The 21872-nt window shown below is 53.2% G+C and overlaps 2 protein-coding genes across 7 annotated transcripts in view; one reads left to right on the top strand and one right to left on the bottom strand.

Annotated features, from left to right (window-relative positions):
• EARS2 (glutamyl-tRNA synthetase 2, mitochondrial) overlaps nucleotides 1-1013 on the bottom strand; it is a 29896-nt gene extending 28883 nt beyond the window's left edge. Inside the window, exon 1 of the mRNA XM_013989678.2 lies at nucleotides 915-1013. The gene's annotated coding sequence lies outside the window, so the exon portion shown is untranslated. The remainder of the gene's footprint in view (nucleotides 1-914) is intronic.
• On the top strand, nucleotides 81-21872 carry UBFD1 (ubiquitin family domain containing 1). 6 transcript variants are annotated; one of them, XM_005656767.3, is made up of 7 exons: nucleotides 81-363; nucleotides 548-877; nucleotides 2118-2326; nucleotides 4953-5018; nucleotides 5439-5544; nucleotides 9089-9171; nucleotides 11569-14598. In XM_005656767.3, the coding sequence occupies exons 1-7, from the start codon at nucleotides 339-341 to the stop codon at nucleotides 11677-11679; spliced, it is 930 nt and encodes a 309-aa protein (XP_005656824.1). In that variant the 5' UTR covers nucleotides 81-338; the 3' UTR covers nucleotides 11680-14598. The 6 variants fall into 6 exon arrangements, with proteins under 6 accessions (XP_005656824.1, XP_005656821.1, XP_005656823.1 ...); XM_005656764.3 differs by having other exon boundaries at nucleotides 130-363; nucleotides 12272-14972; XM_005656766.2 differs by lacking the exon at nucleotides 11569-14598 and adding an exon at nucleotides 19238-21872 and having other exon boundaries at nucleotides 295-363.

The raw sequence follows: 21872 nt of genomic DNA, 5'->3' as shown, positions 1-21872 counted from the left end.
TCCGCTTCCGCCACAGCAGGCGAAACCCCGCCCCTTAAAGGCGCAGACCTCCCAGTGTGCCAGCCCACGCCCCCCTGCACGACTACGGCCTGACTCGTCCTCAAGGGGGCAGTGCCCAGCGAGCGGGCGATTTCCCGGACCCGCCCCCCACGGTTCTCGAAAGCTAAAGCGTGGCAGGGGCTGGGCCGGGGAAGCGGAGGAGGCGGGTCTCCATAGAAACCTCCACCTGTTTCCGGCCAGGCTGCGAGAGATTAGGGGCTGCTGCGGGGGCCAATCTCAGCCAGCTCGCCTTTTCCCGGCGGCCTCTGCGGGAGCGGTGGGTGTTGTACACAATCATCATGGCGGCGGCCGGAGCCCCGGATGGTGAGTGTGGAGGGGGTGGCGGGCTCCCGGGTTGGGCCGAGGGGAAGCGGGCTCTGCGGGGGGGGATGCGGACTGGCGTGGGGAGCAGTAACCTAGCTCGGCGACGGCGGTCCGGCAGCGCCTCGGCAGAGTCTGGTCCCAGGCCCAGCCCGCGGCGAGCGCCCACCCCCTAACCCCCTTGCAGGCATGGAGGAGCCTGGCATGGATACCGAGGCCGAGACCGTGGCGCCCGAGGCGCCCGCACGGCCCCTCAACTGCGTAGAGGCCGAAGCCGCGGCGGGGGCGGCGGCCGAGGACTCTTGCGCTGCTCCAGGCAGCCTGCAGCCGGCCCCGGCCCAGCCCCCTGGGGACTCTGCGGCCCAGGCGTCGGTCAGCAACGGCGAGGACGCGGGCGGCGGCGCGGGCAGGGAGCTGGTGGACCTGAAGATCATCTGGAACAAGACTAAACACGACGTGAAGTTCCCCCTGGACAGCACAGGCTCCGAGCTAAAACAGAAGATTCATTCGATTACAGGTGATCCCCGTGGCGCTGACAACCTTCCCCAGCTCACCTGCCAATGCCAGGGCTGACCCGGTGCTAGGCACCGCGCTCGCGCTTCCCTTGCATCGGCTTCCTCAGTGCGCACAGCGGTCCTCCGAAGAGAGTGCTAACGTGCCCATTATTCAGATTGGGGAAAGGAAGTCCAAAATCAGAGCTAGTTAGCGGCTGAGCTGGAATTGAGGTCCAGTGGACTCTGAGGCCCAAGTTTCTAGCTAGTGTTGCCCAGATGTCTCTAATAAAAATCACCTAAGGCCCATGTTAAGTTTACAGCTCCTAGGCCCTTCCCCCTGGAGATTTTGATTCAGTGGGTCTGGAATGATGCCAGGAATTATTTTTAGCAAATGTCTTAGGTTATTCCAATAAGGGAAGTTTAGAAAACACTGCTCTTGGCTGTCATGCTGGTCCCTTCACACATGCTCCTGTTACTTAACGTTATCTCACAACACTTCGTTAATGGAAATGATTTTATTTTTTTGGCCACACCTGCAGCACATGGATGTTCCCAGGCTGTGGCCCTTGCCCCACAGCTGTGGATCCTAACCCCATGTGCCCCAAGGGAACTCCTTGAAGTGATTTTTCTTTGTAAACTTTCTTAATGTAGCCTAGAAGCTCCAATGAGGTTTCTGTATCCCTGACTCTCACATAATGTTTGTCATGGGATGGTTGATGAATAATAGCTAATATTTATTGAATAATTACTGAATACCAGGTACTATTTTAAATGCTCCACTGTTGTCCTTTTTCTTAGTCCTTCAAACAAGGGCATGCAGAAGGAACTATTGTCATGATTCTTAGAAAGTTCGGAGGTTCAGAGAGGTTGTGAATTGCCCAAAAATAATTGGTGATGGAGTGGTACTCTCTTTCAGGTCTGTTGTCCGTCCAAGAATGTTTTTTTCTCCCTCTCCCCCCCTTTTTTTTCCTTTCCTTTTTTGAGGGTTGCACCGGCAGCACATGGACGTTCCCAGGCTAGGGGTCAGATCAGAGCTGTACCTGCAAGCCCACACCACAGCCACAGGAATGCCAGATCCAAGCTGCTTCTGTGACCAATACCACAGCTCACGGCAACGCTGGATCCTCAACCCAACGAGCAAAGCCAGGGATCTCACCCACATCCTCATGGATACTAGTCGAACTTGTTTCTGCTGTGCCACAACGGGAACTCCCAAGACTGTTTTTAATGTCTCCTTTTCACTTGCCCCTGCCTTTTCCCAAGGTCTCCCGCCTGCCATGCAGAAAGTCATGTATAAGGGACTTGTCCCTGAGGATAAGACGTTGAGAGAAATCAAAGTGACCAGCGGGGCCAAGATCATGGTGGTAGGCTCCACGATAAATGATGTTTTAGCAGTCAACACGCCCAAAGATGCTGCCCAGCAGGACGCGAAAGCCGAAGAGAACAAGAAGGAGCCTCTCTGCAGGCAGAAAGTGAGTCCCTTGTCAAATGATTGTTAGTCCTGGGAAGTGTGAGGCTTTGTCCTCTCGAGCCTAGGCTGGTTGTATCCTCCCTAGAATAAGCTCCTTTTCGGACAGGGCCCATGATGGAAATTTATGGCAGCAGTTGGGTGCGGCTGGCTGTTGAGTGGAGGTGCCACCTACCTGAGATTTGCGTCTTTGCCTCATCTGGCGGGTCAGTGTGTCTCAAGTCTATCTTCTATAGGATAAGGCCTTTGTAAAGGCAGCCTGCAGACCAGGTATCGAAAGGAAGCAGGTGTGGGTTTCTCTCCAGCTTTAGTGCCAGAGAAATACGCCCCTCTTAGCATCAACCCTTCATTTCGTGCCCGTGCTTACGTTAGCTTTTCAGCTTACGGCTTCCCCCAAGTCAACAAGCCCTTTTCTGGATAGGCATGGAAATCCATAGCTTTCAGATGTTCCCCTAATAAAACTGTTTCGGGAAGTCAAGTGAAGCTGATTAGGAAGATAACTGTGCGGATTCTCCCCGCTCCCCCGGTCCATAAAACCGGGGCCTGATTTTTTTCACATACTCTGTTCCTCCTTTTGGATGGAGGAGATCCAGCCCTGTCTGGGGCTCATTGTAGCCATTCAAATCCTTTTTCGTACCTGGGAAAAGTCAAGAGTGTTTCCCTGGGGGAGGACCTGGTTGGCTGAACCATCACTGGCCATCTTATCCCCTGGCAGATCCCACTTGTCGTCACCGAGCCTCCTGGCCACTCTCAGTAGTGTTCCAGGAAAGCGTTCTCGACTCAGCTTGTGTCTTGAGGCGCCCAGACCACCTGGCAGCACCCTCAAGTGTAGGGAGCATAGGCACCATGGCACACCTGGATACAACGGCCCTGCCAGGGCTGGTTTTGTGTTCGAGGCCCGGAATCCCTCCCAGGTGCTTCCCAACCCCCCCCCCCACCCCGGAAAACCAAAAGTGCTGTTCGAAATGCGGCAGCACAACCCGACCAGTGACCAGAGTGAGTGTGAATATCCACTCACGTTCTGCTGTAGCCACACGCTAACGTGTTGGCTGACAAGGTGTCTCCGAGATCCCCTCAAAGAATGTCGTGTAGCATCGTGTGAACCTGTGTATGACAGCGTTTTAGAAAGGTTTCCATTTTATGACTAAAACCCAGAGGGTTCCAGATAAGGGGTCGTACATCTGTGGTAACCTCTAAAGGGAGTGTATTGGGACACTTTTGCCTCCAGACATGGGGTCATGATGTCCTGTACCCGGTGGCGTTCATGTCCGTGTGCCCGTCTGCCGCTGCCACACTGTAGGCAGTTATCAGCCACGAGTGAGCCTTCCCCCTGGTCTCGCCCTTGGAGCATAACACGCCTCTTAAATACAGGTTTGGGGGTTACTAATGGTAGCTTGACGGGCTTAGAACTGTTCTTCACAGTGAAGGGCAAGTTCTTCAAAAGGCTCATGTGAGGAATGGGGCAAATGAAGCTTCCAGTCCCCGCTGCTCTGTTCTGTGGATGCTGGTTCTGATACTTAATAGGGCCCAATGGGAGGGACCCGTTCTCCTGGCTTTTCATCGGCTTGTTCAGGAATCCGGGGCTGATCCATCGAGGGACCTTTCCCGAGCAATCTGGCAGCGTCTTTGAATTGATTCCTTCTGGAGAGCTCGTGCCATCCATGCCAGCGAGGGTTTGGGCCTGGCTTGTGGCCCCCTGGGCCTTGAGTTCTATTAAAGGTTTACCCGCCGCCCATTCACTGCCCCTCTGTTGTAGCTTCATCACACAGCAGCTGTACCTGTAGTGTCACGGATGGAGGGGAAACGCAGGACTCAGGTGTTTGGGCCGGGCCAAGCCCGCCGTAGGGGGCCTTGAGCCTAATTAGAACCCTTAATGAGCTGCTTCAAACTCCTGGGGTGGGAGTGGGGTTAGAGACTTTGGGCCAGGCTATAAATAGCCTTTCTCTTTGGAAACGTGGCTCTTGGAGCTTTCTGTTTAGCTGGAGTCAAGGGTAGAGCAGCGGGGCAGATTTTTTCTGCCATAGGCTGCATCTCCATTTGTTGAAGAAGCACCCTTCTAGGCAGCTGAGCTGCTTACCAGCATCCTTACAGGTTCCTTTGGGAGTTCGAGTGGACCAGAAATGACAAAGCCGTGGCTGCTTTGTACCTGCCAGGAGAGCAGCAGCCTTTGTGGGTCTCTTTAGCTTGCCGTTTGATCCTTTCAGTGGTGATCGTGGCGGGGGGGGGGGGGTCAGGGGAGGAGGAAGTAGAGTCTATTTGAATCAGCAGTCTGGAAATCCTGACTGCTCTAGATCTTTGACGTCAGATACGGTAGCCCCATGTGGCTGGTTAAAAACTCAACATGAAGAATTCAGTTCCTCACTCACACTAGCTACATCTCAAATGCGTAATAGCCGTGAGGGGTTCACGGCCGCTGTTTTGGACAGCACAGACACAGGATGTGTCCAGCCTGGAAATTTCTGCTGGACAGCACTCCTCTGTATTGTCAAAGGACCTAGAACCTGTAGATAGTAAAAGCTTTTGAACCAAGCTGTTAAGGCTCTCATGCTCTCTTTTAGAGAGGTGGTAACAGACTAAAATGCAGTAAAATGCAGTCAGCTATTTCATCTCATTTCTCTTCTGACTTATAGCAACACAGGAAAGTGTTGGATAAAGGAAAACCCGAAGATGTGATGCCTTCTGTTAAGGGTGCCCAGGTAAGCCAGACTTTTTTTTTTGGTCTTTTCTAGGGCCTCACCCACGGCATATGAAATGGTTCCCAGGCTAGGGGTCGAATCGGAGCTGTAGCCGCCGGCCTATGCCACAGCAACACAGGATCCGCGCAGGGTCTGTGACCTACACCACAGCTCACGGCAATGCCGGATCCTTAACCCACTGAGCAAGGCCAGGGATCGAACCCACAACCTCATGGTTCCTGGTCGGATTCGTTAACCACTGAGCCACGCCGGGAACTCCCAAGCCCGACTTCTTTGTGAGTATTCCAGAAAGGAACCGGCCTACTTCCTGAGGTTCCTGCAGTCGCCTCCTGACCCCGGTCCCCTCTCTGTCCCCTGTCCTTTTCCTGTCTTATCTTGCTTCCGGTCCCTCCCGCTCTCACCACGCTCTTGTGCCTCCAGGAGCGCCTGCCAAACATGCCCTTATCCGGTATGTACAACAAGTCCGGAGGGAAAGTGAGACTCACCTTTAAGCTAGAACAAGACCAGCTGTGGATCGGCACTAAAGGTACGGCCTGCTCTCGCCTCTGGCCCCCAGTGGGTTCGGGCCTGGTGCCCTTTCGCCTCTCCTTCTCAGATCTCTCCATCCACTTGCTTTGCGTGCTCCTGGTTTCTGCTTTTGCTTCTTGACACTCGCCTTCTATTCGGACCCTCTTCCCTCATTCTTTTCAATCTGATCTCAGGGCCCACGTATCACATGCTGGCTCTTCCGTTGCAGTGCCAACCAGAGGTTCCACGTCTGGTCCACAGACAAGGTGTTTTATGAATTAACACACCATCTGTGAAAATCAGGAGATTTCGCTGGATATGATTTTTTTTTTTTTTTTGGCTTCTCTTGAAAAAAAAGCAAAAGATCTAGCCCTTCGGGACCTGCATGCTTACGTGGCAGCAAGCAGTTGGAGCAATGGTAGTTTCAGGTGGACCACGCTGCAGTCCTCACTGTTTGATTTATCTTTTCTGTAGCCAGCCGTGTTCCTTTATGTCCCAGCCTGGCCCCTGGAGGTCATGGTTGGCCTGGGGTAGGGCCCTGCCCCTCCCTCCCCCGCCTCCTGCCCGCCAGCTGATTGCCCTCTGCCTCCCTCGCCTGCCCTGCCTGTGGGTCAGGCATGCTATTTGCCTATTTGCTGGGAGGAGTCTCTGACCGTCCTTTCTCTTATTTCATGACTCAGAGTCTTGTCAGTGACATTCCAGAATTGCCTATGTCCCTGTCTTTGTCCCTCTCTTGTGCCCTTGGACGTCTGGCATCACTAAACTTGATCTGTCGAAGCAGGTTGGCCTCTAGTCCTGCCCATTTTCCCTCCTTTTTCTTCCTCACTGCTTCCTGTGCTCAAAAACCTGGGGCTCTTGAAGGCCATACTGCCAATGCCTAAACACAGTGTCCCGTATTCGCAGCGAGGGGACCCCGTTTAAATTTTTGACCTAGCTTTCCTGCCTCATTTGCCCGGTTATGCCCCGCAGACTCCAGCTGCATCACCCCCAAGCGTCCCACCAGGCTTTGCATCACTTGCATCTTTGCTCATGCCGTGCCCTTCCTTACCCGGCAGGCCTTCGTCCCACTCCTTGTTATTCATAAGATCTTCCGAAGCCTGACTTAAATGTCCTCTCCCAGCGAAGCCTTTCCTGGTGTCTCCCCCGCACTCCAAATGAATCACTGCTGCGTCTGTTCATCAAGCGCCCCTTCGTATCCCAGAGCGCACCCCGCTCCCAGACTTGTCTGTCCCCGTTAGCTTTCCGCAGGGGCCCCGGCGTGCCCCGTCCACCTGTCCTTGGCCGGCGCTGTAGGGTTTGGGGTTCAAGGTGAATACCAAAGAGGAGCATGGGATCTCATCTGCAGTTAATTTGTTTCAGAGGCAGGTCATTTCCTATGATTCTGCTTCAAATGTGGGACCAGAGTTTTATGGAAAATAATTGGGACGGGGTGGGGAGGGGGGCGGGAGGGAGATTTTTATCATCTCAGATGTGAACATGCAGTTTCTTGCTTTCAGCCCTGTCCTGATTCTTCAAATGAGCAAAGACTGCAAAGGCCAAAGTGCTTGAGTGTTTCCGCAACCTCGTGATCCTTTGCTAGTTTTCATTTCATTTTCATCTCTTAACTGCAAAGTAGGTTTTGCAAAAATACTTAAGGGCTTTCCCAGTCGTCTCAAGGGTTTTTGGACCTTTTAGTAGGTCATTTTCTTCCTGCCCAGCCCATCCCATCATCAGTTCTAATTGTGAGCTACCCTGCCTCTGTCAGGTGTTCCCTTATTCATGACCTTGCAAGAGCTGGATGAGGTCTCTGAAAGGGTCTAGGAGACAAATGTCCTAACTGCAGGGACTCATGAGAACCTGCCGTACATGTGTTGGAAGTTTTATTTCCTCTGATGGGAGCAGCCACTTTCCTACTTTGGCACGAAGGCAGGGCTCTGAAAGACTCTCCATGTGACCGGGCTTCAGAGCTGTTGGAAGCCTCTTTACTGCTCACCAGTCTTACTGAAGAGCCTGGCCGTGAGCATGCGTGTCTTCAGGGGTTGACCAAGCCGGAGGTTTCTCTTCCCACCCAGACCACTGCATTGGGGGCCTCAGACTCTCTTCTCATTTGTGAGCCCGAGTCTTGTCACCTGAGTGTCCTAAGCACGCTCCTTGGAGGACAGCTTGTTTTGGGAGCTGGCTTCATCTTTCGGCTGGAATGACCATCCCAGCAGCTAGCTGGCCTCTTTTCTCCATGGGGTGCTTTACTGCGCGGCTCTCAAGAGCTCCTCCTCGCGGCTAAAACTGTGGTTGCATGTGTAGGAGGCACTGCTGAGCCTTGGGCCCAGTAGAGCTCGACGAATGAGCTCCAGGCAGGAGCTGGGAGCTGGTGGCCGCGTGGGGGGACCTGTGGCCTGTTTGAAGGGAGCTCGAGTCTCTAATCTGGCTGATTGCTGTCCCTCAGGAATGTGAACCCAGGATTGTTGACTCTTCTGCATTTTCAAGAGAAGCCAGAGGTTCCTATTTTTGTTTGAACTCTCTGGACAATTCGAGATGGCTGGTGTTTACATAGTTTCCATCTTAAAGACAGGCGCTGGTCAGGTCCTATCTGTGGGTCCCTTGTTCAGAGCCACTGAAAGTCAAACCCCGAATGAACCTCTTCAGTCAGATTCCATCTCCCCACCCCGCTTTGTCAGAGACCAAGGCCCGCAGGATGGAGATAACATGTCTCAAGTCACCAGCCAGACAACAAGCCGGGTCTCTCAGTTCCTGGTTTGTTTTGTGACCTTACCTATTTTCCAGATTTTGCTTTCGGCAAAGGCTCCAGTGGGTTTTTTCCCAGCCTGTCCCTGAGGCATCTGCTGCTTCTGGGGGGTGGTTTCTCTTGCGCAGTGCGCCCCACTCCTCTCCCGCCACCAGCCCCGGGCCTGCCGCACTCGGCTCACTTCCAGTCTCATCTCACTCTAGGCCTCCCTCGCTGCCTCCTCTTTCTTAGCAGCCCTCCTTGAGCTTGCTGCACAGCGTCTCCTGAGCTCGTGTGATAAGTGGAATTTTGAATGTTAACATAAGTGGTGAATGTTCTTAAGAGAACTTCAAGTGTGTGTACTTGGAGGGGCGGGGACCCAGGGGAGGGGATGGGGGCGGGAGGGCGAGTGAGCCGGGTCTTCAGGCCGCAGGCATCCCACCTCCTGGATGCGTCCCAGGGGCAGGTGGTTGCCGCGTCTTGGGCCTCCTGCCTCTCCCAGGCGCCAGGGACCTTAGCCAGGGCTGGGCTTGGCAGTAAGGGTGCCAAGGAATTTCTTGGGGATGGATATCTCTGCATCAGAGTTTACAGATCACCACCAGGAAAGCAGTGTCTGCCCTCAGAGGCCTTGACTCCACCTCTGCCAGGCCCTGCCCCCCCCCGCCCCCCCGCCCCATTTGCTCCGCAGACCGTCCGAGCTCCCAAATAGGCCTCGAGGTGTACTGGCCAGATCCATCGCGTGGTCCCCAGTGGGTGGGGGTGGCCTGCGTTTGCAGTCGATCGTGCAGCCAGCGACCTGGCGAGGGGCGAGCTGCGGCAGAGGAGGGCCTTTGAGTAATCAGCGTGATCCCTCTCCACGTAGAGCGGACTGAGAAGTTGCCCATGGGCTCCATCAAGAATGTGGTCAGCGAGCCTATCGAAGGACACGAAGACTATCACATGATGGTGAGTAGCCCTCCCCAGACCCCCGCTTCTGTTCCCCTGGCAGGGAGTGGACTTTCCCACTGTGGAGAAAACCCACTCTTTCCGAGCCACAGAGTTTTCAGATCCTCGTGTTGGCTTCACACTTGTAGCACTTCATCCGTGACCTATTGCTAGTGCTGTTTATTTTGCACAACGCCACCTTCCCCCACCTTCCAGGGGTTGGAAAGGGGGTACGGTTTCTCTCTCCTGCGCCTCTCTTCCCTGTAACACTTGGTTTTTTTTTAGACCAGGGAAATAAATGTAAAGAGGAGGAATGGCTCGCGGGTCTTCATTTTCAGTTTGGTCTTCGCATGAAACAAACGCCCACCTCCCGTTAGCCGGGGCTCCAGAGGGCCCCAGGCGGTTGCTTATCCCGGGGGGCAGCCGTGGAGTGGCTGAGGCCCCTGGGCTCTGTGAGCGGGTTCTGCCCAGAGGGCCACTCTCAAGAGAGCGGCTCTTCTTTCCAGGACAGAACCTTTGGCGGCCTTCTCCACGTGTGTGCCCAGCAGAGCCAGGAGCTCCGGGACAAGAGCCCCCGAGCAGCTTAGGCCGACCCCTTCCATTTTCCCAGCAGTGCTCAAAGGGCCGCCTTAAAAGGGAAGTTCAGCCACCTCCCTCTGAAGTTGCCACCCCAGGGACCCTGCAGGGACCTGTCTGCGGAGGCCAGAGGGGCGGTGCTGCAGCCCCCCCAGCCCCACCCCCCAGGGGGAGCAGCGCTAGGGGCCACCCTGCAGGTTCCTGCACCAAGTTCAGGGCAGGGGGAGCTGCAGGCAGGTCCAGGAGGTCAGTCAGTGGCGTCCCCTCTGCTGTCCTTCGAGGTTTGTCACCTCGGGCACGCGCCAGTCCACGGTGGGCAGAGCAGCCCTGGGCGCACACGCACGGGGCTCCTCCGCCAAGGTGGTGACGGCTGCATGGGGGGGCTCCTTCCGGGCCCTCGGGTAGCCTTTCCACCTCTCTGCTGTCTCTAAAGGATTGTAGGTGATTTGTGTTGCCTGCTCAGCTTTTTTTTAATTTCCCATTTTAAAAGCTGGATTTTAATACTTTCCGCTGGGCCCCTTCGCTTTCTTTTGAAACATCCATCTCACCAGTTTGGCCCAGTAGGTGTTACAGCCCCAGTTTTCATACAGCCTGGGGAGAGAGAGGGGTTTCAGACAAGAAGGGGGGACCATCTCAGTCACCTTTGAAGGAGGGGGCGCGGGCGGCTAATGCCTTATATTCAGGTCAGTGCTCATTTCTCTGTCGAGTCGTTGTTGGCAGAGGCAGGTCTTAACCTCCTCTCTCTCTTCTCAACACCGTTACATGGCACCTCGGCCTTGGCCTTCATGAAAGGATCTCTCTCCCTCTTGGCAGGTGCCGTGTCTCTCGCTAGATTCTCAGTCGACCTTAGCAAAGGGTGGCTGTGCTTTTTCATTTTTAGAGGAACCTCAATATAGACAAGAGCCGAGCGTTACCATAACAAACCCATATATCCATCACCAGGAGATGACTGTTGTAAAAACCTTTGTAACTTGTTTTCAGTCTTTCATTAAATAAAAGAAAATTGACCCACAGTGAATATGTCCCCATTGTCTTCCCCGCCCCCACGGCCCTTCGCATGGTGGCTCACGTGGAGCCTTCCCATCTCTCTGTGCGTTTATTTTGACATATCTCCATGACCAAGAGACGGTCTTGTTTTGTGTTTTTTCAGTTTTCATACACAGTATCATGGTATGTATCGTTCTGCAGCTTGCTTTTTTTTGGGGGGGGGGAGGGGTTCGACCTTATGATCTGTCTGTATTTTAACTCTCGATCCAGTTCATCCCCTTTTAAAAGTAAATCCAGTACTCAGATGAGTGGGTCACTTTTGATTTTGCGTTCCCTTAACCCATGGATACGTAGGTTGGTTCCAGGTTTTGACAGTGCTGCTTTGAACAGCCGTGTCCGTTTCCTCGTGCATGTGTGACAGTTTTCCTAGGGCTGTGGTTCTCAAACTGGGCTCTGGATCAGCAGTATTCCATCTCCTGGGCACTTGGTAGAAATGCACATTCCCCAGCCCCCTGCCCGTGGAATCAGGGCCTGGAAGGACTGGAGCCCACCAGTCTGTTCTCCCAAGGCCTCGCCTCGGGCCCGTCCTGCTGCTCGCTCCCCGAGTTCGGGAACCACCGCTTTAGGATCGGCTATGCCCAAACTCTCCCACCTTTGTACGTTTTATTTACTTGTGTATTTTTGATGGAAGAATGCTCCCCACGTGCACAGATTCTTTTGGGGTTTTTTTGTTTTTTTTTTTCCCCCTTCCCCTTCGAAGTAATTCTCTTCTCGGCCCTCCCCCGTGTGTATTGTGCTGCCTGCTCAGTCTCCCGACCTCTGAAGTACTGCTTGGTTTTCCTTTTTCCCTTCCAGGCGTTTCAGTTGGGCCCCACGGAAGCCTCTTACTACTGGGTGTACTGGGTTCCAACTCAATATGTGGATGCAATCAAAGACACTGTGCTGGGGAAATGGCAGTATTTTTGAAAGCACTTTCACCTCTGGCCCAGGAGACTGACCCAAAGTGAAGGACATTGCTGGGAGAGGCCTGCAGCATCCCTGGATTTCAGAGTTCTGGAACTTTGTTCAAAAAACAAAACAAAACAAAACAAATATCTATATCCAATCTAAGGTGATGTGGTGACTGAAGCCAGAGGTGATGTACTTTCACCATTAGCTTAATTTTAACTTAAATCACCGGTTCCCTTTCTTGCAGTCAGCTTCATACCATTTTTAAAGTCAACAGTGGAAATCAATAAATCTGAATTCTGAACATGTTGTGTGGAATACTCTTAAGTGTGTTTGAGAGTAGATCTGCCAATTTTGTTTAGAAAGGAGTGGTCAAAAGCTTTCTTGTTTCTTTTTCTATTTTCTAAAAGTGATTTCACTGGAAATATTTTCATACATCTTTTTGGTTGCAAACATTTGGACTGCATTATGATGAGTTGGGCTGTTTGTGTTTTTTCTTTTTCATATGAAATTGTATGCAAATTGTTGGGGGGGGCGGTTAGTAAGCCATATTTCTCTGTCCCATTGATTCAGAATGAATTCTTCCCCTTTTTATTTTCTCACTTCCTAGATTGGAGTTTGTGTTTTAAAAACCCAAAGATGTCAGTTCCTCTTTGGTACCTCATCACCGCTTCCTTCCCCGGCCTCCGTCCCGCCGCGCTGCTGCTGCTGCTGCTGCTGCTGCTCTCGTGAACGCGCAGTGGGAGCAGAAGAGCTGGGTCCGGTCGGGGGCGCTCACAGCCGGCTGTGGTGTTTGTTGAGTCGAGGCGTGTGTTGCGGTGACCCCGGTCTAAACATCTTGCCCTCTGGGCCCCCGATCCCTGGGGAGTTCCGCCTCTGCTTTGCACCGCTGTCCCCCGGGGCCCGGGTGCTCCAGAGCCACAGCTCCCAGGCCGACAGGCCTCTGCGAGGAGCCAGGTGGAAGCTGGTTCTACAGCCGCAGAGGCCCAGATCCAGATCCTTCTTTCTTTAGGCGTTTCGAGACCTTCTCAAGCAGTCCAGTGTTTCTGGCGATGCTGCTTCTCCATTTGGTCCTTCTGCTCATGCATTACGTTCAAGTGTCCTTCATCCCGGGTTCAGCAATGCTGCCTTTCTCTAGAAGACCACCTCTGACCCAGTGGGTTGGCCGATGTATTGAAACATCCACAATGGGATAAATGGCTTTCGTGATGAGCGCGCCCTCTCCTGGTTTGAGCCCTTCATGTTCTTTGTGCCCGTGAGCTTCTCTTGTCTGCCGATGGCTTGGTTGACCCTGGAACGAGGGAGAGTCTCTCTTGGTGAATGACCCCCTCTTGTGCTGTTCGCTGTTGCTCTGCTGCTGTCTTTGCCCTTCTCCTCCGACGGGTGCAGGCCCTCATCCTAAGGTTTGGCGAGAGCTGTTCCAAACTTGACATTGTGGAGTCTTGGCTGTTTCCCCCCCACCCCACCCCACCCCCGCCCCATCCTGTGAAATGTATTAGCATGTGTTCGCCTATGATGACTATTCCTTGTGAGCCAGTTTATGGTGATACTCTGTGCCCTTCCTTCCAAGCCGTAGTTCAGGAATCCAGCCCATCCAGGCAGGCTGTCGCTTTTCATGGTGTGTTCCATGCCCAAGGTGACGCATCCTGGGCAGGAAAATCTACTCTTGCTTTCTCGGGGGGCGTGAGTGTGTCCGGGAAGTGTCGCGTCCAGGAAACCATCTGACTTTCATCCCTTGTGGAAGGAGCAGGGAGTCTTAACGTTGCCGTCCTCGTTGGCCCGCGGTTCCTGGAGCAGAGGGCGCTTGCTGCGGTCCCGGAGCAAACAGAGCATCCTCTCGGTTTGATTCCTGTCGTCTTCTCTCGGCCAGCAGCCCTGTCCTGGAGACTTGTCCTGGCAGCGCCACGCGCCCCCTTTTTGTCCTCTCGAAGCGGGCATCTCTGTCCCCAGGCTGGCTGCGCAGGGCTGCTCTCCGCGGTCCTTCCCGCCAGGTCTCCTCACCTGCCCCGGGTGCGCGGTGGCCCGTGCCCGCTGATGCCGCCCCTTCCTCCCAGTGACAATTGTGTATCCCGTCCCGTCGTCCCCCTGCTCCCTGAGGGCCAAACGGCATCTCACTCAGGCTGGTGTCATTTCAAGACAGGACCAAAGCCTGTGTGAGCCTTTTTATTTTAAGCAAAATGGTGCTTCTTTTCCGTACTTGGAGATATTATGTATAAATAGTGTAAATGACATCTTTTCGTATGGGCCTGTTTGAGTATTGCTTTACAGAGCTCCCTAAATCTGCTGGAACAATCTTGGGCTCTGGCTCCTGACTCTGCGTGGAGACCTTGCTGGAAGCCCTCAGAGAGCAGCGGGGGACAAGCAGAGGAAGCCACTGGGACAAGGGTTTGATTTAGAGCCAGGTCTGGATCACGCAGTATTCGCCAGTTTGTCACTACCATGAGTGGTCTCTTCACAGTTCTTCTACGGTCCAGAATGTCCTGACGCAGTCTGTGTTAGCAAATTGAAATGCCCTCTCCCCTTCGGTAGCATCCCAGTGTCCATTTTTCTCTGGGGATTATTTCTGTGCAGAGCCCTTGCCACGGGAGGGGGTCTTTCCCTGAGCCCGAGGGGTTGCAGGTGGATGGAGGAGGAGCTGCCTCCAAGAGGGGGCCCTGCGGTCTGGGCGTGGCCAGGGCCTGCCCCCTTCCTGCTTTCTCCCTTGGAACTTGTGCTGGTGGTCCTCCGGCAGGTCCTGGCTTGAAGCCATCCTGCCCTCCTTGCCCTCCCTGAGGCCACTTGGCAGAATAGTAACCATGTAATCCCTGCTGGGCCCGGCGCCACTCATCCCTGTGTTGCTCAGTCTGGTCCTGCTGGAAGAGGCTTGCTTGAACTCTTTGGTATTAAGGATTTTAATCGGCAGCAGGCCTTTGGCAGGTGGCATCAGCTCTTTTGAAATGAAGTCTGAGCTGGGGATGCAGGCAGCCCTGTTGAGGCCTCGAGGCTCCTGAGCTTCTGTTGTGCGTGGTGAGGGCCAAAGAGACTCACTTGGTGACATCTTTGCAGAGTTGCCATACTTCAGCCGGAAGGAGCTTGCTTTCCTCCTCGTCTCACTTGAACCACCTGCCTGGAGGAGCTGTCCCAGGCTTTGGCGCTCGGCCTACCCTGTCTTCTCGCGGGGTTGGGGGAGGGAGCAGGGGAGACCCCAACGTGCCAGGGCTGTGCAGGGGCCGCTTGGGCCTCTGCGGGACGCCCTCTCTCCCCGCTTGCCTCTGTTCGTGCCTGTGGTCTTGGAAAAGGATGGTTGCCTGGTCTTAAGGCTTTGTGAGAAAGTCACCTCCAGTTAGGACTGGCGCCTGTCTCCTCCTCCACAGGGGCCCTGGGGGCCCTGGGGAAGTTGCAGGCGGTCAGGAGCCCTCCAGCATGCACAACCCCTGGTGACGTTACCTGCCAGGCTGGCTGGTTCCCCTGCTTCCTACATTTCTAAGAACCTCTGTCTGTTTCTTTCTTACAAAGGGTTCTGCTCAGTTGTTTGACAGCATAACGTAAGGATCATGTTTCCCTGTGGTGTATGCTCTGTTCTGGTTTTTTGTTTTTAAATCAAATGCCTGTTTGGGAGGAGATGAACGTATTTAGTCTTATTAGATTTGCGCTGCTGGATTTTTTTTTTCCCCCCAAGTGTAACCTTGACTAGCTGTCTTACTGTTTATCCTGTAAGATTAGTCTATCAATTAAAGTTTGATAATTAATGGCGTCTCCTTTTCCTTCTAATTCTTCCTGCGCCCAATCTGTCCTGGGGGTCGAGCGACATTTGGAACCCGGGCCGGGAGCCGTCTTTGGGCCTCTGGGGCGTCCCGGGTCACCATCCCTCGTATATGGCCTTTAAGCCTGTCCACACTGGGTCCTGCTGACAGCGGCTGATGAAGGGATTGGCTCTGATTTGCTCTGTGAGTCAAGCTACCACCTGGGCCGTCAGCCACGTCCACGTTGGGGTCGTCTTCCGCCCCCGGGTCTGGCCTCCAGGTGTTGGAGGGACAGTGGCCTCCCGGTGCCGCCTTCTCCCTTTGGGGACACGTTTGATAAAACCCTGCGATGGAGCCGCAGCTCTGGCCGAGGGCCACAGAGACCCTGGAGGAGGGAGGGGGAGCTCTTTCCAAAGGGGGACAGAAGTAGAATCGTTGACACAAAGAGTGACCACGTTTGTCCGAACTGGGTTTTTGGTTTTTTTTGTTTTTGTTTTTGTCTTTTTAGGGCCGCACCCACGGCATATGGAGCTTCCCAGGCAAGGGGTCGAATCTGAGCTGCAGCTGCCGGCCTACACCACATCCACAGCCACGCCAGATCCGAGCCGTGTCTGCGACCTACACCACAGCTCACAGCAACTCCGGATCCTTCACCCACTGAGCAAGGTCAGGGATCGAACCTGAAACCTCACGGTTCCTAGTCGGATTCATTAACCACTGCACCACGACGGGAACTCCCAGGACTGATTCTGACCCAGCACCCCTCCTATGGGAACCTCTCCTCTCTTCCCCCTACTTTGTTATTTGTTTTACTATAGTTGATTTACAACAGACTTGCCAGTTCCGTCAGTTTCTGCTGTAGTCATATATACATTGTTTTTTTCTTCTTTTTCTCCATCATAAGTGACTGGCTACAGTTCTGTGTGCCACACAGCAGGATCTCATGGCTTATCCACTCCAAATGCAGTAGTTTGCATCTACCGACCCCATCCCTCCCCCTCGGCAACCACAGGTCTGTTCTCCATGTCCATGAGTTTGCTTCTGTTTCTTCCCCTGACTTTATAAATGTTCCTGAAGGTTCTGGCCTCACTGCCACTTCCTGGCTCTTTCCCCGCCCCCCCCCCCCCCCCCCGATACCTCATAATCCTACAACCACACTGCCAGATTCTTGGACTGTCACACGGGAGGGAGGAGGGCGTGGGGCTGTGCTCCAGGCCGTACGCTGGCCGATGCCCCCTCAAGAATCTCCTCTGTGCAGAGAATTTCATCCCAGTTCTGAACCGTTGTTTCAGGCACCTTAAAATGAAGAGGATAGATGGACCCTCCTCGGGTGGAGAATGAGATGTTCTCCAGTCCGCGTGTCACACCCCACCGTCGGGGGGAGGTATCCTGGCATTTTTCGGGACACTTTCAACAAACAGGGACCCCACGTAACACAGTCACGAGGGCAGCAGGCAGGGGCGCCTTCTGCCTCCCCGCCGCCTGCCGCCCCAGGACAGCTGTCTAGCCCATCCCTGCTCTAGGAAGTCAGCGTGCTTTCTGCCCACGGGAGGCCTGAGGCCTCTGCCCACACCACCCGTCTGCCTCCAGTGGGGATTAACCTCTGGCTTTGCCAGTTCATCATGGCTCTTTTCGTTCTGAAGCCTTGTTAGCCTATCTTATTCTACTGGGGGAACCTCTCCTCCTGCTGCTCCTCACCCCATTTCAGATCTCCTCATCCTCAGGTCTTTTTTCTTTTCACCACTTTGCCCTGCATCTAATTTTAATCTCTTACTGTTTTCCCTTTTATGTTTTGGAAATTTTCCAACTACAGAAAGTTGCAAAATGCTACAGTGACACCTCATGCTTTCACTTATGCTCCCATTGTTAAAATACATACATATATATATTGCTTTGTTGGGCCGCACCCACAGCATATGGAGGTTCCTGGGCTAGGGGTTGAGTTGGAGCTGTAGCCACCGGCCTACACCACAGCCACAGCAACGCCAGATCCGAGCCAGGTCTGCGACCTACACCACAGCTCACGGTAACGCCGGATCCTTGACCCACGGAGTGAGGCCAGGGATCAAACCCGCATCCTCACGGGTACTCGTTGGGTTCATTACCACTGATCCACGACGGGAACTCCCCGCTTGTTGAAATACTGACTCCACTTGCTTTCTCTCAACACGCATATACACGTGTTTGGCTGCAACATTTTCCAGGCGTGTGGGATGATGGCACTTCACCTGTGGATTTTTAAGCCGTGTCTTCAAAGAATAAGGCCATCTCGGAATACTTTATCCCGACACTGGGACCTCGCCCAAAAAAACTACTCTCCTTTCAGTAGGATGGTACAGACCAAAATATCTCCTAGAACTGTTCTTTCCAGTCAGTGATCTTTACATTTTTGAACTGTTCTCCTAAGTCTTTTTTTTTGGCCTTCTTTGGCCAGGCCAGGGATCAGATCCAAGCCAAAGTCACAGCCCATGCCGCAGCTGCAGCAACGCTTGATCCTTTAAACCATTGTTGCTGGGCCAGGGATCCAACCTGCGTCCTGGCATTGCAGAGACGCTGCCAATCCCGTTGCACCACAGTGAGAATTCTGGGTCTTGTGGTTTTTTTTTTTTTTTTTTTTTTTTTAATACTCCTTTAACTTCTCTGTTTTTGCTAGTCTAGGATTTTCTCCCTCACCTGAAAGAAAAGTAATATCTCCTCATATGTTTTTAATCTTAATTTTTCTTGTGACCCCACCCCACCCCCACTCCAGCTCGCTTCCCTTCCCGTCATGAGTCTTGTCCTGTTCTCTGTCCTGGGGTCCTGGGTTATCCTGGTTTCTGCAGCTGTGGTTCTGGAGAAGGTGTCCTCAGGGAACTGGTGCCCCCAACAGGCAGAGTCCCCTTGTCCTCTGAAAGCTCTGGCTTCCCTCCCACATCTGAGTGTGAGACTTAGCGGACTTCAGACTTAGAGGACTGAGGACTCATGGTTATTGGTGACAAACCCAGTTCACATGAATAAAAGGATTTAGGGAGTTGCCATCGTGACTCAGAGGAAACGAATCTGACTAGGAACCATGAGGTTGCGGGTTCAATCCCTGGCCTCACTCAGTGGATTAAGGATCTGGCGTTGGTTGGCATGAGCTGTGGTGTCGGTTGCAGGCGCAGCTCGGATCCTGCGTGGCTTTGGTATAGGCGGGGAGTTGTAGCTCTGATTCGACCCCTAGCCTGGGAACCTCCATATGCTGAGGGTGCGGCCCTAAAAAGACAAAAGGACAAAAAAAAAAAAAAAAAAAAAGGGGATTTGGAAATCCAGATGTCAGACCGAGGCTGAGGCAGGTGCTCAAGTCACATCAGGCACTTGACCCTTCAGCTCCTGACTCTGCTTTTCCTCTCTGTTGTCTTGGCTTCTAGCAGACTAGCAACCCCAAGGGAAAGAGAATTGTTTTCTTCCCCAGGATTTCCAGAGGAGATAGAGCCGACCAGGCTCTTACTGGCTAATTACTCTGACCTCCACAAACTCATGAGCACGATACAACCTTTGCCTTAGCCCCCGAGACATGGGTGGGTTGGCTCCTGTTCACTGAGCCTGGGACCTTGGGGCGAATCCTCCAGGCTGGAGAAAGCAGGCTGTGGCAGACCACCCAGCAGGGTTTTGACCTCTGGCCCTGTGCCAGGTAAAGTGCTTGGAAAGACCCAGCCTCGGTGAAGGGTGGATGCTTCTTTTGGACCCTCTCTCCACGGGGGATTTGCTCTCCATACTCTGCCTGCAAGTCCTGAGCCGTCGGCCCCCTCACGGAGCCTATCCATTGCCAGGCACTGGGTCAGAGTATGTACGTGTGTTCTGCTGTCACCACTCCACCACGTCCCTCTTTTCAGCCCCACTGTCCATTGATGGAAACTTACAGAAGGGACTCAGCCAAGGCCATCTGCCGGTCCACGACGGGGCAGCGATTCAGGATCCAGGACCTGCCTGACGCCAGTCTGTGCTCTTAGATGTCTGTCTTACTGTTGAGCACTTTGGAAAGAACTCGGCTGCTTTGTCTTTGTTCATTTGTTTTGCTTTTATATTTTTCCTTTTCTTTGCTCAGTTTAGCCATGTTATCCTAAGGTCCCTAACTCGGTGAGTTATTTTTTATGCTCTTAGCCTTGATACGTATCGCTTGGCTACTGTTTAGAAAATTAAGACAGTAAGTGATATGCACTTGATAGAGACATTTCAAGTGGTAGGTGAGCCTGGCTCACTTCTCCTTGCTTCTCCACCCCAGCTCTGTGCCACCCCTGAAGGAAGTAGAATTCACTCTAGGCGTAAGCGCCAAGGGCATCCCATGAGCATAGGGTCAGGCATCCCGTATCAGAGGGAAGGAGGGTCCGCAGTGGGGACTTTACAGCAGGAGGCAACGGGTCCTGCAGAGCCCTTAACAGACACTCCTGCTCCAGCCCTGGGGCTCCTGCCCAGCTTTGGCTTAGTTCTCACTCATTATCTGTCATCTGCTTGGGTGTCCAACAGATAAACCCAACATGTCCCAAACTGAAATCTTCTTCCTTCCGATCCTCTGTTTCCTCAGACAGCAACTCACCTGGCCCTGGTAACCCAAGCCAGGACCTTGGGAGATGACCTGGGCTCCCTTCCTCCCATGTCTGGATGCTGCCGCCGTTTCCATCCTGTTTTTTTTTTTGTTGTTTTTTTTTTTCTGGGCCACACTCATGGTATATGGGAGTTCCCAGGTTAGGGGTCAAATCAGAGATGCGGCTACCAGCCTACACCACAGCCACAGCAACTCGGGATCTGAGCTGAATCTGCTACTACACCACAGCTCACGGCAGTGCTGGATCCTTAACCCAGTGAATGAGCCTGGGGATCGAACCCGAGTCCTCATGGATCCTAGGCGGGTTTGTTACTGCTGAGCCACGATGGGAACCCCTCTAAACCCAGAATGTTTGGCAGTTCATCTCTATCGCCACCTCCCAATCTGCATCTTTCTCTAGGCTGCTTCTAGTAACCAGCATGCTTACCTGCTTTGGTCTACCCTGTGCACATCCACCAGCCGCGGTGTCTCCTTGCAGAAAGTCCTATCACACCCACTGCCAACAAGCTTCTTGCCAGATGGTCGGGCATTCCTTTGTGACCTGATCCTGGCCATCACTTTAAGTCCAGGCCACCCCACCCACATGTTCACACTCGAGCTGTATCCCCGCCAGAACAGACCGAGGTCCTGGCTTCTGTCTGTGCAGAACCTAGAAACACACTCAGGCTTCACTGCCCAGGAAGGCCTTTCCCCAGATCAGCTCCTCCGCTTCTGCTGAAAGTCAGCAGATGTCTCGATGCTTGCAAGGATGAAGCCTGCATCTCCGGAGACTGAGGTTAGTTGAACCACTACATAACCCTGTTACTATAGCTAGGAAATTTAACTACCACTGTCTTAACCACCTATGGAGAATCCAGTTGTCCTCAAAATGTCTTTTTTTCCCCCCACATCCTTTCAAGCTTCACACTTCCCATGAAGTTGACATGTCTCTGGTGTCCTTCAGTTACTCTGTCCTTTTTGTCCCACATCTTTTTTTTTTTTTTTTTTTTTGAAGTGCCCCCTTCTGGATTTGTTTCCTCATTATCATTTCTAGCAGGACCACCTCAGAGCTGAGAACTCCTCTGCTCGTCCTGCCAGGAGCAGCACGATGCCTTTCGTGTTATTACTGGTGATGCTGAATGTGAAACATCACATGGATCTTAACCCTCTCCCTTATTAGATAGTGAGCTCCCGGAGAGCAGAGACACCAAGGTCCTGCCTGGAGACTGCTCCCCTTGGCGGGCACATCGTCACATCAGTGGGTAAATGAGTGCATGGCTGTTGGGGAGGCACAGAAGAGTGATAGTGCTGGACTGGTGACGGAGCCAGAAGCAGCCGTGACAAGCCTCCAGCCACCCCTCTAAGAAAGGGACCTGCCTACAGCAGACACCAGTCCTTCGAGGCACTCACGGGAGACCCTTGAAAACCACAGGCACACAATCCCATTGATTCCAATTCATACACACTTTGGAATGTGTGGCCAGTTTGCTGCCTGTGTACAGAACGTTCCAGCAAAGTTCTTAGAGCAGAAAAGCTTTTGCTGTTGTTTGAACACCCAGGTCCTAAGTAGCCTTATCAATGAATTGTGCAATTGAGTGTTTGTTTTTTTTCTCTCATTCTGGCTCCTTCGGGACTTAGCAGCTACAGAATGACGCGCATGGGCCATTTCACTGCAGGTGTGTGGTTAAGATGTTAGCAATCACTGTGATGGCAGTACTGCCAGACTTCATGGTCCCAGGCAGCAACGGACACAGATGCATCTTTTGCACAATGTGTAGTTGCTGCAGGAGTTAAAACAGCCGGAAGGACGTCTACCCCCGATGTTAAATTACGGTACGTTCCCATCAGAGGCATCACATGCAGCCTGTCTGGTGCCTCTTGGGTCTCTAGTGCTCTAACTAAGCACTCTTAACTAATTGTTGAATAAATGCATTTGTGGAAAAGAA

The sequence above is a fragment of the Sus scrofa genome, chromosome 3 (assembly GCF_000003025.6).
Source record: "Sus scrofa isolate TJ Tabasco breed Duroc chromosome 3, Sscrofa11.1, whole genome shotgun sequence".
In the NCBI taxonomy this organism is placed as follows: Eukaryota; Metazoa; Chordata; class Mammalia; order Artiodactyla; family Suidae; genus Sus; species Sus scrofa.
The sequence above is the reverse complement of the archived record's forward strand: the minus strand, read 5'-3'. Positions and strand labels throughout refer to the sequence as shown.

What these genes read in the sequence shown, in the direction of transcription:
- UBFD1 (XM_005656764.3), top strand. Translation starts at nt 339, where the DNA reads ATGGCGGCGGCCGGAGCCCCGGATG. An exon ending in GGCGGCCGGAGCCCCGGATG is followed by an intron (nt 364 to 547) that starts GTGAGTGTGGAG and finishes ACCCCCTTGCAG; the next exon opens with GCATGGAGGAGCCTGGCATG. An exon ending in GCTGTGGATCGGCACTAAAG is followed by an intron (nt 5,545 to 9,088) that starts GTACGGCCTGCT and finishes CTCTCCACGTAG; the next exon opens with AGCGGACTGAGAAGTTGCCC.